The following is a 17,456-nucleotide window of genomic DNA, read 5'->3' as shown; positions in this document are numbered from 1 at the left end:
AAAAGAATGATACCTATCCAATCCATTCTCCCTAATAAGTTTTCTTTTTCATTTTTAAATTTTTATTTGACCCGGACCCAATCAATGGGCCTGAGGAATCTGATAAGGCTGGGCCTAGTTGGGTTGAGATCGGATGCGTTAATCCGATCCACTCTATGCGGGATGCGGGAGTGGATCGGCGCTTAGAAGCCGGGGGGATCCCCCGAGGGTGAAATTTCTCCAGCCGCGCGCCGTCTTTCCGGCAGCGCCCGATATGATACTCCCGTCGCGAAAATTCCTCCCAGTTTGCCCTTCTCGGACATGGCTCGGCCTCGCCGGGGCCTCGCCGCGCTCCGACTCCTGGCCCCTTCGCCCGCTCTCTACCCTTTTAAATCCTTCGCCAATACCCTCTCGCGCCTCAACTTCCTCTCTCTCCGGCCCCTCTTCTTGCCTTCTCCTTCCTTCTCCGACGGCGAATCCTCCACCTCCGAAGCCGAAACCTCCCCTTTCCTTCCGGTTTCTCTCCCGTCCGACAGCATCAACCCAACCAGCTATAGATTCCGCGCCGCCAATCCCACCGGAAGAAGGTACTCCTTCTCGAGAAAGTGGTTCAGTAAGACAGAGATGATCCAAAGGTTAACATCCATCCTTTCGAATCGAGGCTGGGATTTGAGTTTCTTGAATTCGCCGAACGTCGAATTGGATGAGCTGAATGTTATCAGGATGTTGAACGATCTGTTCGACGGGAGCTCGGATGCTGCCCTTGCTTTCTTTTTCTTCAGGTGGTCTCGGAGGTACAACGCATCGAATCATGGGCTCCGAACGGTTTGTTCAATGATCCATATTTCGGTTTCGGGGAATATGAATCACATAGCAGTGAGCTTCCTTTGCAGTATTGTTAGAAATGGCGATGGTGGAAAAGAATGGCACGAGTCGGTATTTGACATCTTAAGGGAGACTAGCAGGAACAGAAAAGTTTTGGAGATTGTTTATAGTATGCTCGTTAATTGTTATATTGATGAGGGCACGACGGAGATGGCGATTGGGTTGGTAAATTATATGAAAAAGTTTAGTTTATTCCCAACTATTGAGGTGTACAATTTTCTTATTCGGAATCTCCTACAGTCTAATCAATTAGAGTCTGCATGGGAGGTTTTTACAGAAATGCCAAGCAGTGGGGATGGATCAAACGAGTCGATCATAAGCTTGTTCATCCATGAATTCTGCGCCCGTGGTAGTTTTGGGTATGCATGTAAATTGCTTTCTGAAATGCAGAATTATGGTGGAAAAGCTGATATTGTTGTGTATACGATGGTAATCAATGCTTTTTGCAAATGGGGTCTTCTAAAAGAGGCAACTGCTATGCTTTATAAGTTGATTGAGATGGGCTTTTCTCTTGACTATGTTCTTATTGCTTCCGTTGTTGATGGTTATTGTAAAGCTGGAAGGCTGGTTGAGGTAGTAGGTCTTTTGAACTCTTTATCTTGTGTTCCTGATGTTTTTATATATAATAGTTTTATTTTAAAATTATGTAGAGATGGAAACATGGAAGAAGCCAATAAGCTTTTCAATGAGATGTTTGAAATAGGTGTAAATCCAGATGCTTTTAACTACACTACCATTATAAATGGCCATTGTAAAATATACCTGATAGATCAAGCTCTGAATACTTTCGGCCTGATGTTGAAAAGAGGGGTTAGGCCAACTATTTTAACTTATACGGTGTTGATTGATGGCTGTTGCAAGGTCGATGATCTTCAAGGGGCTGAACATATATTAGATGTGATGAAAAGAGAGGGTATCCAACCTGATGTTGTAGCGTATAACACATTGATCAATGGGTATAGTGAGAAAGGCCATATGCATAAGGCATATGAGCAGATAGATATGATGAAGAAGGATGGTATATTCCCAGATGTTGCTTCGTATAATATTCTTATGCATGGCCTTATCAAGAGAGGCTTTATAATGGAATCAAGAGAAATGTTTAATGAGCTTGTTAGGAGGGGTTTTGCTCCTGATAAAATTGCATTTACTAATGTTATCGATGGTTATTCTAAGGAGGGAAGCCTAGAAGAAGCATATCTGATATGGTGCAGCATGAATGATAGTGGGATAAAACCTGATGTTGTGACTTGTAGTGCTCTTCTTAGTGGTTTTTGCAAAATGCGTCGTATGCAAGATGCTAATGTTCTATTTCATAAGATGCTGGATTCTGGGTTGGAGCCTGACTTGATATTGTATAACACTCTTTTACACGGATATTGTAGGGAAGGCGATATTAATGAAGCTTGCCAATTGCTCATCATGATGAAGGAGAGCGGTATTGTTCCAAATGATATCACATTTCAAGCTCTAATTCATGGTCTTGAGAAAAATGGGGTAGAAAATCCTGTAGAAAGTGCTGCTATAAAAGTACGAGAGATTTTCTTGTTAAAATGTGCAGGCTGATGTTCTTGGGTTGATTAATGAAGCATTACAAAAATGTTTCCACCTTCAGCGTTCAAAACCTGGGAGACAAATTCTCTGCCAAGACTGCTGAGTTGCAGACATCTATGAGAATGTGATTCCCAAGGAACAGCTTGACCAGGATAATTCCCATGCCTTCTGAGGTTACCTAGAATGTAGGCCAAGTGATTCTTAGTTGAAAAGTAAGTACCAAAACTTGCAAAATAGTTTTCTACAATACTGCATGTAGCTAGATCTTATAAATTTGATTCCATGTATTGGACAGTCCATTTTTATCCTGTTAAGCTGAGTTTGACCTTATTATCTTCATAGTGTAAAACTTTATGATAATATAATTTAATATGCTTTGTCCATTTTCTCATATGATATAGTCTTATTTAGCTTCTCATGCCACTGCAAATCTGACCCATTAACTCGATTAAGTTTAGCTTTTCTTTTGCTTTTTATTACATGAGGAATTCTAAGACTTGTCTATTTTTGTTACTTCATCAGTTACTGTTGTGAAATGTTAGAAGAACCAATGATATTTAGTTACATACACCCAGGATTTTTTTTTTTATGGAAAAAAAGGAATAATAATTGGAAACTAATTTTTTCAATATTTTTGTTTTGAAAGTAGGATTTCGTTGTGTTGGTTGATCAAAAGGAAGCTTTTGTTGTTATATGATCATTAAATGAAAGTTGAAACTTGAACATTCTTCTTACGCATCTTATCCTCTTGTTGTCACCTTGCTGCTGGCTACTTGTGCATTAGCAGTGGTTATGGTTAACTATCGGATTTGTTCTTCTTCAGTTTTGCAATCAGCCATCCTTATTATTCCTCCCAACCAAACCTGCTGAGTTGATTGGACAATTTCTGTGAACGGGTCATGGGCAAATAATTTTCATGAGTGAAACTCTTCAAAAATCCGATGGTAGGTGCCTTTTTCACCATGCTTTGTAAGTTTAAAAAGTGTTATGCAGCATAGCGACAATCAGTGTCTTATTTGAGGTAGGATCACAGGTTTGGGTTGAGGATGTGGATGTCGCTTGGATAGATGGCGAGTTCATTGAGGTCAATGGCAATGAAATTAAGGTCAACTGTACTTGTGGAAGGATGGTTAATACACATAATCAAGGACTCTGTTTAGTTCTAAACTTCAGTTTTTTTGTTTATAAGGTTGATGCTGGGTCCTATATCTGCCTTGGTTGTTAGCTTGTGCAGTAAAGTTGATTCCCTATTTGTGGCAAGATGTTTCGTGTGCTAATCTTGTTAAAGGAATACATGAAAGCTTTTAATCTTGATTACTTGTATTCCTTAAAATAATCTCTGTTCTCCTTCATTATATCATAGATGTTGTTAATCATTGATAAGATGTTGGCTTTTCACTGCAGGTCACTGGTAATTTGTCCAATGTCTATCTGAAGGATGGTGAACCATCACCTTATGGTGTTGATGACATGGCAAAACAAACTTATTTGTGCTAACCAAGTTTTCTGCAGAACTCAAAATGAAGATACAACATTAACAAAATCTATGTAAGTACTGAATAATGCAGAAGGATTTTTTTTCGTTTCCCCCCAAATATGATCTTCTTTCATTCTAAAGTAAAGTAACCAGATAACTTGTTGTTCATGCTGTGTGCATGTGAAACATGTGCATTACTATTGTATGGTGGTGGTTCTCATATATTGGAGGATGTGTTTTTTCGGTTTTGGCATCCTCTATTAGATATCTAATAACAAATGCCAGTGGATAACTGTGCTACCAGACTTACATTGGAAATATATAGATTGCTGTGAACCCCTTTGAAGACCCCATCTCTGTGAACGTCATATAATGGAAGAATATAAAGGGGCAGCATTTGGTGAGCTAAGCCCCATCCTTTTGCTGTTGCGGATGCTGCATATAGTATATGCTCTTATGCTCCTTTTAGGTACATTAACAGCACCTCAAGAATATGTTCTACTATTGCAGACTTGTAAGGAATGAGGGAGTAATCCAATTAATTTTTCTATCAGAAAGCAACAGACTGCTTATGTGGCATCTTGCTCTTATGGGAGGTAGATCTGCGGCTGAAGGGCATACTGTGGACCAACAATTTCCGTAGGTGGGATATCATCCAGTTCCTTCTGCCTCTGATTTTGGAATTCAACTAAAATGGCTTTGTTTTCCTTGAAAGTGATATTATTCTCTGCATTGTGTGCATTTCTAATTTTTAAGGTATCTTGATTCCTTTCATACTGAATCATTTGAAGATGCAAAGACTGTCAGTAACAATAACTCAAGATTGGGAATCTCTTGTTCCGATCCTTCAGATTTATTTATTTGTAAATTTATATATCTTTCAGTGGCTTGATGTGCATTGTAAATTTCTTGCATTTATCAGTCATCTCAGCAAATTTTTTGAGATTCAATCTGATCAAAGGGGAAGGATTTCTCGACCTGCCATCACAACATACCTGCTCGAGAGGTCTTGTGACTATCAGATGTCTGATCCGGGAGAAATTACTACTCTTTTTGCATGCTTCGTTCAGCTCTACTGGAGGTATCTTTATCAAAATTCTTAATTTTTCTTATGCTACTTGGTTTTGTACCAAGACAGTTATATCTTTCAGACTATATATTTTGTCATGTAGATGCGAACATGACATGTTTGGCCAACAAGATATAGGCTCAAGGGTTGGCACTCCTTTCCTATGGGCTTGCTCTTGGGGAAGGTCCATGTTTTAAACCCTGGTGGTGATTATTACCATTTTTTCTCCAAAAGTAAGTGTAAATGTTTGAAACTTTATATGTATGCTTCAGAATTTAGTTTATAAACTGGTTGATTATAATATGAGCTTAAAAAAAAGGTGGTCCAGTGCACGAGACTCTCGCAACTGTGAGGTTTAGGGAGGGTCAGATGTATATAGCTTTACCCCCGTGTGCGGAGAGGTTGTTTTGTGTTTCAAATCTGTGACACCTAGGTTAGGATGAAGCAACCTTGCCGTTGCCTCAATGCAAACCTCAATATTGGCGATAGTACTCTGTGACATCGTGATGGCTTGTAACATGGTGACAAAATGGATGTAGATGATTCCAAAATTTCGCCAACATCACACCATCATTTGAAGGCAATAAAGTGGCAGGACATGAGATGCCTTTGGTCAAAAGACATTAAAACAACAACAGATTTAGGGGCTGTTTGGATGTTAGAATAGCTGATTGAGTAAAATGTTCCCTATAGAACCGCTATTCTTTGCTGTGAAGAAAATTGTTTAAAGATATCCTATCCCTAAAGAATAATGAGGATCACAAATATACCTTGTTAAAATATAGATAGCAACTTCATGAGACTTGATCTTTTAACCGTTGTCATCATCTGTTCAGGGATGGGGTCTCTTCCCCTTCTTCCGATCTCCTCCTTTTATGCTCCCAACTCCACCTTTGGCGACAATCCACCTCTGGTAGTGCCATCGCTGGTCAGAAGCCCCTCCCTGGCCTTCCCCATCTCCAACCAACCCCTTATCTTTTTGTCTTTCTCGCCGCACTTTCTGTGCTCCACCCTCAACTGTGGTGGTGTTTATGCTGGAATTTCCTTCTCCAGCAGCATTGTCTCCAGGAGTAGCCTATGATTCACCATAATGTCAGCCAGAGGTGCTGTGTGGAAGGGCAAGGACATGGCTGGAGCTTGCTGACCTACTTGGACTTCTCATCCATTGCACGGCCAAGCCATCTGGTTGTCCATTCTGATTATCCACGAGATAGACTTCCTTTTTGTTACTCATAGGCATGTAAACCCCAATCTTAATCCATTTACTTAAATGGGTTGCTCATTACTACCGATGAATTTCCCTCTCTCTTTTTGCCAACCTGAAGAACTTTTTTTTCTTCTGATGATGCTTTTATTCTATAGTAGTAAAATTCTTGAACTCTTGTAGTTTAATTCATGACTGGAATGAAGGCATATTACTTCTCCAATATCCTCAATACTTCTCTTACTCCTAAACACAAGGCCTTCGGCTATGTTCATACTATAATTCCTATACTTGTTTCCATGATAATTATGGAATCCTGTTTATTTTCCTATTCCTCTATATTCATGTTATCTAATGCAGTCTTAATTTTTTTCCCCTTTCATCTGGGTTATTGTTCCCTGATGATTTAATCAGGTGCCATACTTGAGCTAACTATCTTTGTAATGGCATAGTTGTATCTGATATCACACACCACTTAGATTTGCTTTCTTATATTGAACATATTTGATGTCTGATTTTTAGGATGCGAAGACTTGCCAAGATTTGTAGTATATGAACATATTTGATGTCTGACGTGATGTGCAGAAAGATATGAAGCTGAAGATTTTAGGCTGATCAGCAAAGTAGCTGCAATTGACTTTGATGGCTATTTGGGGAAGAATTGCAGCACTCAGTAGATGAAATTCTCATAGAGTTTAGGTCATCAGGTGGGAAGACCAGAAAATAACAAAATGTGAATATATTAATGATTGAAAGAAGTAAGTTCCATTGGTTGTACTCTGAAGAAACCTTCTATTTTGTGTAATGTTTGGGTTGATCGTTAATTGGAATGTCTAAGTACTTTGTCAAAATAGATGGTCGTTGTGGTGATTTTTATTCTATTTATGTGATTTATTTATTTTCCTCATTTATCCCTTTTGCGGTCACTGTTTTACCTTCTACATTCTCATTCTTTTTTCTCATCACATGCTAAAGATTTAGGTATGGAAATACAATGATTTTTGTTTTTTTGGGGGGGGGGGGGGGGGGGGGCTGCCGAATTTAGTCCCACATCGGCTAGTAGCGGAAAGGTTCTGTGCCTTAATTAGGGGGCAAAGCCCTTTCCTCTCGAAGCGCCTTTTGAAGGGCAAAACCGTGAGGGGCGGGGGACCAGGAATGGCCCATACCTCGGGAGGAACACGGTCCTCTTTCTCTGCTAGCTTAATGTGAGCTATGCTGTCGCGCGAGGCTCCGGCCAAAGCGCCGTCCCCGCAACAGATGGCGCACCAGGTAGGGGGTGCTCCCCGCCGCAGGCTACCCTCTAGGACTGGGAGGCGCACTGAACCTTCCCGCTAGGGGGGCTATATTGTGGGGTGGGGGGGGGCTGCCGAATTTAATCCCACATCGGCTAGTAACGGAAAGGTTTTGTGCCTTAATTGGGGGGGCAAAGCCCTTTCCTCTCGAGGCGCCTTTTGAAGGGCAAAACTGTGAGTGGCGGGGGACCAGGAATGGCCCGTACCCAAAGCGGACAATACCTCGGAAGAAACGTGGTCCTCTTTCTCTGCTAGCTTAATGTAGGCTATGCTGTTGCGCGAGGCTCCGGCCAAAGCGCCGTCCCTGCAACAATTTTTCTTAGCACATGGTCTAGAATCCAAAATACTACTAGCTCTTTAGATTACTTGGGTCACTTGATTGTCTCGCAAAAATAAATTTGGAATCAAATGTCAGTTCAAAGGCTGCATATAGTTGCTTCAGGTCACCAGCTTTGGTTTTTATCTAGCAAAAACATATCAAGGCAAATTTTCGGCGTGCTACGCTACAGTTGCTGCAGTTTTTACCTTGTTATATCTCCAAATGTCTGACATTTCGAGTAAATCTATAGATTTTCTACACTTTCGACATTTATTACTCCATTAAAATGTAAAAAAAAAAAAAAACTGACCTTGTTCGGGTTTCAGCCTGAGACTTTTATGATAAAATCATGTGATGCATCATCTCGGTTCTCTTTTAGTACTCCGAGAAACATGCAGTGTCTCCTGAAGGGAACTTTTTAAGGAGAATCCTGTCAGTTAGGCCACCTGCCTGGCATACAAATGGCTATTCTGGGCATAGCAAACTGCTTGATCTATCCCCTTTCTCTTTGCTTGTGTTTCCTGAATGATTCCTCAACACAATAAGTTAATTTATCATAACCTGAACTTCCATCTTTTCCCAAAGGCTGACAATGAGTATAGCCTTTGGAGGAAATAAAATAGTTTCTCAAAAGCTTTTGCCTTTTCTTTTCCTCCTCTTAAGTCTTCTGGATACTATTGCACTATGGTCTTGTTAAACTAATTCGGATTATGCTATTTAATAATGTTAAGGATGTCTTCAGTTTAAGATCATGGATGCATTTGTTTGTTTGTTTGTTGTTTTTTGGGGATGCAGGCACAGAGGCATGGGGAAAGGGTTGTGTGTAAATTATATGAAGCTTATTGTTAACAGAGAAATGGGATATTGAAAAATGATTTAGGAAGCTCAAAATTTTTATTTCGTGGCAACGCAAGGTAATCATACAAACTGTGTAACTTGTATGTGCAAAGAGTTTCAATGAAATTTTATGGCATCACTCTTATAATAATTGCTCAAGAACTTGAATATCTTGTACAAGCTTGCTATGTTTCATTCCCATCTCATTTATCTGTTAAGGCTTGTGAAAAAACCTTCTACTTGGAATTGTATTGGAGTCTTTCCCAGAGTTTTTCCTTGTTCTGGTAACTATATTTACCAATTCACTATTCTGGCATTTGTGTTACAAATAAGTATTCGAAGCTTCTGTACCAGGTGGTAATGATAACAAGCTTGTTACTCGTTTTGTAGTAAACATTACTCGGCGGCTGCTCTTTGCCTGCTGCAACCAACATTTAGTTGAATTAAATGAATTAAGACCAAAATTTATTCTCTTCTAAGAATAAAACCCCATCTAACAATGGGGTTCAGAACAATACTATTTCTCCTGCAGGAGCTGCTATGGCAATTGCTTCAACAAAGTTGATGTGGTTGCTTGATTATCTGACATTGTTGTGGGTATTTGTATTACATTATGAAAACATTTAATAAGGATTGAGAAGCTAGTATGACAGCACTTGACCTATCGCAGGTACTCCATTTATCTACTATGCAAAATAAGTGGTTTTTTTACTAATTTATTGCACTAGTTAAATGGCTATCAAACAGTTGATTTGTTATACTACTTTATGTTGAAATTTAGCACTTGAAAATTTATTAGCATGCATCCTTTTTAGTTAAAGAGTAGTCGATTATGTTTTGCTCTTGCATTGATACAAGAATGTACACTTTAGTTCGATCCCGTCCTCTAGGATTCAGTCAGGCTTTAATCCATCCTAATCCTTCAAAATAAATAAATAAATAACAAATAAAATAGTGAGTTAGTTATTTTCAAGAATTATATTATCAGATTTGTGTGATTAGAAATCTTATTGATATGGGTCCATCTATTTACAGGGCACCCTCAGCCCCACTTTCCCAATAAGGAATTTCATCTACCTTGGGTTATCTTTGGACTGAAATTATGAAATGGGAATAAAAAAAGGACAGCCAAAACTTTGGAAGACAAAACTCTGAAAATGGATTTGTAGAGGTTATCTTTTATTCCTCCAAATTGGGGGACCAAACAGATGTATTTAGGCCCTGTTTGGGGGAGCTGTGGGCAGTAGAGCTGTTGGAAGTAGAGCTGTTGAAAGTAGAGTTGTGTGAAGTATAGCTGTTATAAAAAGTTGTTGCTGTTTGATAACTATATTTGTAAAGTGCTGTGGCACTTTAACATATGTTTGGTAAACAAACTGAGAAAGTACTTTTGTATGACAAAATTACCATAAAAGACATTGCATAGTATTATACAACAGAACATAATAAAACATAACATATATTAATACATAAATATACGATATAGTATAATATTATTATAATATAAAATAATATTATTATAATATAGCATAATAGTAATATAATTATTAGAGTAAATTAATTTTGATCATATAACATAATATTAAATTATTTAACATAATATATTAATGTATTATGATATAATGTAATATATATTATATTTATAGTATAATACAATAATAAAGGTATAAAATATTATAATTATTAGTATAAATTAATTTTTCATAATATAATACAATATTAAATTATTTAAAATAACATATTAATGTATTATGATGTAATGTAATATAATATAATATTTATAGTATAATACAATAATAAAGGGAGTCTGACGGGTAGGGTTCTTGGCTCCAGCAGATTTTTAGGTTTATAAAGGGATAAACTATATAATTATTGTATTTTAATATGGGTATTTTTGTCAAAAATACAGTTTTCCGATAAAGCTGAAAACAGCATTTTCGGAAAACTTCCCGCAAAAGTTGAAACAGCTTTTCGGAAATTTAACCAAACGCCATTTTTTATCTAAAAGTATTTTTGGAGGGTCAGAAAGTGCTTTTTGGCCCTCCAAAAGCTCCCCCAAACAGTGCCTTAGTCCCATGTCAATTATGTACTGAGTAGATCTTGCGTACTTATACATGGTCAAGAAATCCAAATAATATCTTTTAACTAGCATTTTTAGATGAGGTCATGGGTCTTTATAAATGGTATCAGAGCAAATTCAGCCCATGATTTATGGGAACTAGGGGACACTGTAGTAAGTGTCCATTCGAGTTGACCACGACTCAATCATGGCATTTGCGATTAAATTTGAATGAATTTCGACTCTTAGACTTTCAAAAATGCTAGGGCTTAAATGAGGAAAATATACGAGGACCCATACCGATGTGTATTTAGTCCCACACCGACTATGCATTTGGTAATCTTGCAAGGATGCCAGAGCTTAAACGAGGAAAGTATAAGAGAATCGGTGTAGATATGTATTTACTATTTAGTCTTATATCGACTATACACTGGCTAGATTTTGAATACTTATACAGGGCTAAAAAAATCAAAATAATATTTTTTTGCGAATTTTTTTTTAGTGAAATCCTAAGTCTAACGCATTAAATTCTTGTAGATGGACATAGTCTTGATTCACCCAGTTGTCTTGTATTCTTTTCTCTGGGTTGTGGCTTCAATTATTTTATGAGCGGATGCGTAAGATGGGCTTTATTTTAAGCAGGCGAGAGACATCACAGTTTTATACGGTGGACCTGATTTTTTAAGGTATGTCTAGGTCAAGCTGGGTCCGATGGAGTCCACTAAAACTTTGTAAATTCCATAGTTTATTCACAAATCGGAATCGAACATGTTTTTGCTCAAATTTAAGCATTACCGTACGTATTTAGAACGAAACGTACCGGAAAAGAGCGTGACTTGTTGGCTCAATGAAACACATAACAAAAAATTAACAAAAGGTCCCAATATTTATGCAGTACCACAGCGTACAAGACATGGGCTATATTGAGCATTGGATGCCAACGCATAATGATCCTCGGATGCTCCATGGAATTAAGGCTGCAAATGGGTCGGGTCGGGTCCTGGGTGACCCCGATCCGACCCGGTTGCATGTCGGGTCCTAATTTTGGACCCAGACCCGACCCGGTTGAAAAACGGGTCGGGTCGGGTTGGGTCCATACCTACCCCGACGGGTCATTCGGGTCATGTCGGGTCCGGGTTTGGTCGGGTCCGGGTCTGGTCGGATCCGGATCGGGTCCAGGTCGGATTTGTATTTTTAATTCAATATTTTGTCAACTCCAATACGGCATCACCAATTCACCATCAGGTGAAGCCTTTTGCAAGCTCAACAATTCCTCCTGAAAGCATGAAAATAAAGGTTTCTCCTTTTTTTTCCAGAGTATAATTGATGCTAACCTTTTCCAGATCACATGCATTCATCAACAGAAATTTAGGAAGTATCTGCAATTCTGCACACACTTAGAAGGTTTCTGCCTCAACGATTTCTGTATATACTATACACATAGAACTTATCTATCTGTTACATTCAAAACAGGTTCAGAATACGTTTCACCAAAAAAATAGAAGGCAAACTGATCAACCAGGTTCAGATCTAGCTTCTTCAAAACACGTTTATCCATCTGTTACATTCAAAACCGGTTCAGAATAAGTTTCACCAAAAAAATGAAGGCAAACTGATCAACCAGGTTTAGATCTAGCTTCTTCAAAACACATTTATCCATCTGTTACATTCAAAACAGGTTCAGATCTCAAACAAAATCAACTTGTCCAACATTTAGACTGCAAGTACCTGCATCTAAAACATTTTAACAGGTGCAACTTCCCATCTAAAACATAAACATTTGAACAGTTGCAACTTGGAATTGCTATTCATAAAGAATCAAAGCTGGTTACAGCATTAGCATCACAGAATTTTTCAAAGCAAAATTCAACCCCATATGACAAAGGACAATCCAAACAACAGCATTACAACCTGGTCACAGTTTTAGGATCACAGCATTACAATTTACAACATCACAGCAAAATTCTACCCCATATAACAATCCAAAAGGATGCATCACAACATCAACATCATGTTCAGTGAAGATGACTTGTCCCATTAGTTAAGATAGATTACCACCATCCTGCATAAAGCAAAGAAGCAACATCAGTTTGCGATCATTATACTATAAAATTATAAAGTTTAAGTATCAATGAGTACACTTTTATGTTTGTGCGGGAGCTTCGAAGTTATGCTATCTTTGCTGGTTATGTAAACAGGTTTGTCATGCAATGTATACATCCTCCTGACTTGAACACATGGAATCATAAAACGAGTAGGCCCAAATGATGCTCCCCAAGTGTGGCACGCCCCTCCTCCAAATCTCCCGACTATCCCCGACGACCCCCACCTCTCCCTCTCCCTCTCCCTCTCCCTCAAGTCTGGCGTCGTTGCCCTGTTACAAGATAAGCCCCCTTCGCCGGAAGCTCCTCCCGGCCTATGCTAAAAAAAAATACGGAGGACTGGAGGAGGGACATACCTTGGGACGCCGAAGAATGGGAGAGGGAGATCCGCAATATGCGAAGCCGGGAGATCTAGGGCACCGAGCACGGAAGCGGTCTACTCTTCTCCAAATGATCCTCCGCCGCAGCTCAAGATCTAGGGCACAGCCGCACGGGAGATCTAGGGCACCGAGCACGAAAGCGGTCTACTCCTCGTCTCCTCCAGATGATCCTCCGCCGCAGCTCAAGAGTCAAGACCTAGGGCACGGCCGCACGGGAGCGAAAAAGGGAGGAAGGGGTCCAAGCGGTGATTCGGTGAAGTGGATGATTTATATATCATCCGTTTCTACTTTCCTTGCGGGCTGCGGGCCTAGCAATGCGGCCCAATGGCCCTGCTGCCCCTGCAGGCCTGCATGTCTTAAAAAAATGATCCAAAAAAATTGGGTCGGGTCGGGTCGGGGTGCGGGTCGAAATTGGGCGGACCCGACCCGACACGAAAAATAGAATGGGTCCAAATTTAGAACCCGACCGGGCCCCGCGGGTCCTAAAATTCGGGTCGGGTCGGGTCTTAAGCGGGTCGGGTCGGGTCGGGTCATGGGTCGACCCAACCCATTTGCAGCCCTACATGGAATAGAAAGTTGGAGTCAAATTATTGGTTCCATGATTAAGATTTTTAGAGGAACTCCATTTTCCACCATGTAAAAGAGAGAACAAATGATAAAAACCATAACCAAGGAGATGAATTCCAATTTGGTGATTAGTTTAGCATCTAATTTGCATGTTGCTCTCGAAATTTAGGTAGAAAAAATCTCATTACAATCTGTTTACCAGGCTACTATAACTAGTTTATATCTCATGCGGGAAGATAATATAATTTTGCTACTTCATGGGAGTCATCAATCAGACGGACCTGATTTATTGGAATCCACCAGCTTATGTTGTAACAAAGATTAGGCTTCTTTTTCTCTAAATTTTAGCTGACTAATTCGAAGTCAACATGTCATTCAACTCTGGATTCATAGCCCGAGGCACCTTTTCTGCGCGCGGACACCAACGGCTAAGATCGCGCCGTGCTCGAAACCCGTCGTATCTTGACCATCCACTGTCGAATGGCAGCGGACGCGCAAAACGTGCCAAGGCGAGCTTCAGCGCCCCCAAAAAGTCAGTCTATAATAATTAATTATCGGAATGCCCTTCTCTCACTATGCGGCTGGATTTGGCTTTTTTTTATTATTATTAGTATTTTTTTATTAAAGTTATCTCAATAGCTCACGGAATACCGGCTCTTCTTCTTCTGACCATAAGGTATACGGTATACCCTAAGGGCTCGTTTGGTTCGCGGGAAGCATTTTCCTTCCTAGGAATATGATTCCTAGAAAATAAATTCCTAGGAAGAGGATGCCTAGGAAAGTACTTTGACATGTTTGGTTGACCATGGGAAAGTGACAAATTTCCAAGATGCTTATGTTTGGTTGGCCATCCACTTTCCTAGGAAAGTTATATATAATTCCTATTATGCCCTTAATAAAAATTAGGTTTTTAATGCCTCTTTAATGCTTTTTAATGCTGAAGGGACTTTTTAGGAAAAAGTAAAAATGGAGCGATTCCCGCCTCATGGGAAAGTAACTTTCCCATGTTTCTCATGGGAAAGACTTTCCCATGAAATGTGGGAATCACATTCCCATGGGAATACAACTTTCCTTTCTCTCTCCTTTGAAAACTCCAACCAAACAAGAGGCATTTCATTACTTTCCCGTTGACCACACTTTTTCCCCTTCTTTTTCCGCGAACCAAACGAGCCCTAGATAGTTAGCCAGAAATTTGGTATATTTCAAAGCCATCTTATATTATTTTTTTTTAATAAACTTATTTACTGTCGTAAGATGGCTGTCTTGTCCTCCGTCTTCAAGAGATTAGTATCCATCGGCTACGGCTAAATTGATTAAAAAAAGTGGCAACTTTGTAGATTTTTGAAGTACAGTATATATATATATATATATATAGAGACCAATAGTGCTGCAGGTTAGATAGCATCATTATACCTAATTACACTGGGTCGATATTTTGCACGGGCGTGATATATATTCTGTCAGAGCTACTTGATATTTTCTTTTCGGCTTCATGTGAATGTATTTATTTGAGATTGGACAAAAAATCAAATTATTCGAATGCCCATCTCTCATGACACCTTGGCTTGGTTGTTAAGTATTCAATAGTGACAAACATAGCATGCAAGCTGCTAAAATAGTCAGACAGACTAGCGTTGGTGGCTACTATAAAGATGCGAGCCATTTGCACTCCTATGTGGCTTCATCAAGATCCATTGATTCTTGCACTTATGATGTTGTTGATCCTGCAATGGTCTGAGATGATCCAATTTTGAGATCACGATGTTGCTAATCGACCAATTGGTAGGCCACTGACCTGGGCATTGTTAGTGGAAGCATCACGAGGATGTGCGAGTTTATCAAATAATTGGATCTTTAAAACCTTCCTGTCTTTTTGGTGTAGACCAGTTTGTAAAGCTACATAAAAATTTAGAAAGCTACTAGAGAGAAGGGTGGCTTGTAGAATCATCGGAGGATCCAGTTAAATCACTTACAATATGATTCACAGAGCAACGAAGAATAGGAATGAAATACCACGGCAATTACTGGTCTTGTGCAGTGTACATGAAACTGGATCTCTTCAATTGGAGCACGAAAATAATTTAGACTTAGATGATCTTAGCTGTGGATATGTGGAAGAAGCTGAGAAAACTCTTCGAGATATATATTGACAATTTTGTGAATCTAGGAGATTTGAATAAAAAATACTGAATTTTGAAGAGGAGTTTAATTGTTGGAAGATCTATTTTATGTTATTATGAGAACTTCATCTAGCTACCTAGGATATTCGTCGAATGATTGCTCTCACTATTTATCTATATAATGTTTTTAACTTTGATATTTCAGCAAAAACAAATGGCGAGACTTCGTTTCGTGATTTACTTCCTACCCCAAAAACCCCAAACCATAATTCTAAAATAGAGAATGAATCCAAATGCAAAATACAAGCATCTCCCCCTGCTCCCAAATATTTTTATCTATATTTTATTTGGTCTTTTGATGCCACGGATACAAATAGATCGGGTCGGGTCAGGGTCAGGGTCAAGGGTTAGATTGGGTCATAAGTGATCCCGACCCAATCCAGTTTTTTGTTCAAATCTTAATTTTGGACCCAGACTCGATCGAATAGAAAATTTGGTCGGGCCCACCGCAACAATTTTTGACCCAACGGATCATTCGGATCTGGTTTGGGTCAATCTATCCATTGCTTCAGAACTTATGTTTGCACCTCGGTAGTCTGCAGTTCGCGAGCCCAAATAATTTTACAGATTCGGATTGGGTGGGGTCGGATCATAGGATTGAAAATCCAAAATTATCCAAATTTCAAATAAGTCGTGTTGGATCTGGTCTGAATTCAATAAACCCAGATCCGACCTAAAAAATGGAATAAGTCCAATTTTAAGATCCGATCCGGCCCCACGGATTCTTCAAAACAGGTCGGGTCGGATCTAAGCGGGACGGATTGGGTCACGGGTCAATCCGACCTATCTGTAGCCTTACATAATTATATAATTATCTTCTTGTCCCTTTTTTACATCATACTCCACAATCAGTTCTATAATGTGGATTATGCACAGTCTTGCTCAAAATTCTTCATTTTTGCCTTTCATTTATCAGTAAGTCCTGTTCTTGAGCCAACGGAATCTTTACTGTTTATGTGATCAATTAGTATGATTTGGATGATAATTTTAGTTAATTTGACTCGAACAAAAGCTGCTAGTTCTACACAACAATAGTATATACATCCCAATAAATAATATAGAAAATATTCAGAAAGAATAGTGAATAACACATATTATTTTAGGTGCGGAAGGAATACAAATATTTACCATTGGACTATTCTATCTTTTAATGGTTCTTGAGATTCCTAATCAACATGTATTGAGACTTCTAATAAAAAAATTAATCAATATATATTATTTTTTCTAATGAAGACTTAGGTTCTATTTGGGGAGCCTTTGGAGGGCCAAAAAGCACATTCTGACCCTCCAAAAGTACTTTTGGATGAAAAATAGTGTTTGATAAAAAATTTGGAGCTAGAAAGCTGACGAGAGAAGCTCCATTTTGAAGCTTTTCGAAAACACTATCTTTTCTTGGTTCTTGAGATTCTTAATCAACATGTATTGAGACTTTTAATAAAAAAATTAATCAATATATATTAATTTTTCGGGTGAAGACTTAATCAATGTATATCAATCTTTCTAATTACGCTCCCTTCCCAATGAAGGAAGCCTAGTGATACGAGAAAGGAATTGT

At 38.9% G+C, this 17,456-nt stretch overlaps 1 protein-coding gene across 23 annotated transcripts; it reads left to right on the top strand.

Annotated features, from left to right (window-relative positions):
* Nucleotides 1–135: 135 nt before the first annotated feature.
* On the top strand, nucleotides 136–10,055 carry LOC108511749 (Pentatricopeptide repeat (PPR) superfamily protein). 23 transcript variants are annotated; one of them, XM_088718277.2, is made up of 8 exons: nucleotides 181–2,630; nucleotides 3,242–3,362; nucleotides 3,823–3,966; nucleotides 4,221–4,364; nucleotides 4,450–4,538; nucleotides 4,818–4,976; nucleotides 5,068–5,197; nucleotides 6,754–7,019. In XM_088718277.2, the coding sequence occupies exon 1, from the start codon at nucleotides 301–303 to the stop codon at nucleotides 2,428–2,430; it is 2,130 nt and encodes a 709-aa protein (XP_088574403.1). In that variant the 5' UTR covers nucleotides 181–300; the 3' UTR covers nucleotides 2,431–2,630; nucleotides 3,242–3,362; nucleotides 3,823–3,966; nucleotides 4,221–4,364; nucleotides 4,450–4,538; nucleotides 4,818–4,976; nucleotides 5,068–5,197; nucleotides 6,754–7,019. The 23 variants fall into 23 exon arrangements, with proteins under 23 accessions (XP_038979502.2, XP_089785752.1, XP_088574400.1 ...); XM_039123574.2 differs by lacking the exon at nucleotides 3,242–3,362 and having other exon boundaries at nucleotides 136–2,630; XM_088718278.1 differs by lacking the exon at nucleotides 5,068–5,197 and having other exon boundaries at nucleotides 141–2,630.
* Nucleotides 10,056–17,456: the final 7,401 nt, after the last annotated feature.

The sequence above is a fragment of the Phoenix dactylifera genome, chromosome 3 (assembly GCF_051530095.1).
Source record: "Phoenix dactylifera cultivar Ajwa chromosome 3, Ajwa_hap1_PhDact_Kaust_v1.1, whole genome shotgun sequence".
Classification (NCBI taxonomy): Eukaryota; Viridiplantae; Streptophyta; class Magnoliopsida; order Arecales; family Arecaceae; genus Phoenix; species Phoenix dactylifera.
Note: the sequence above shows the minus strand (reverse complement) of the source record. Positions and strands in the feature narration are given on the sequence as shown.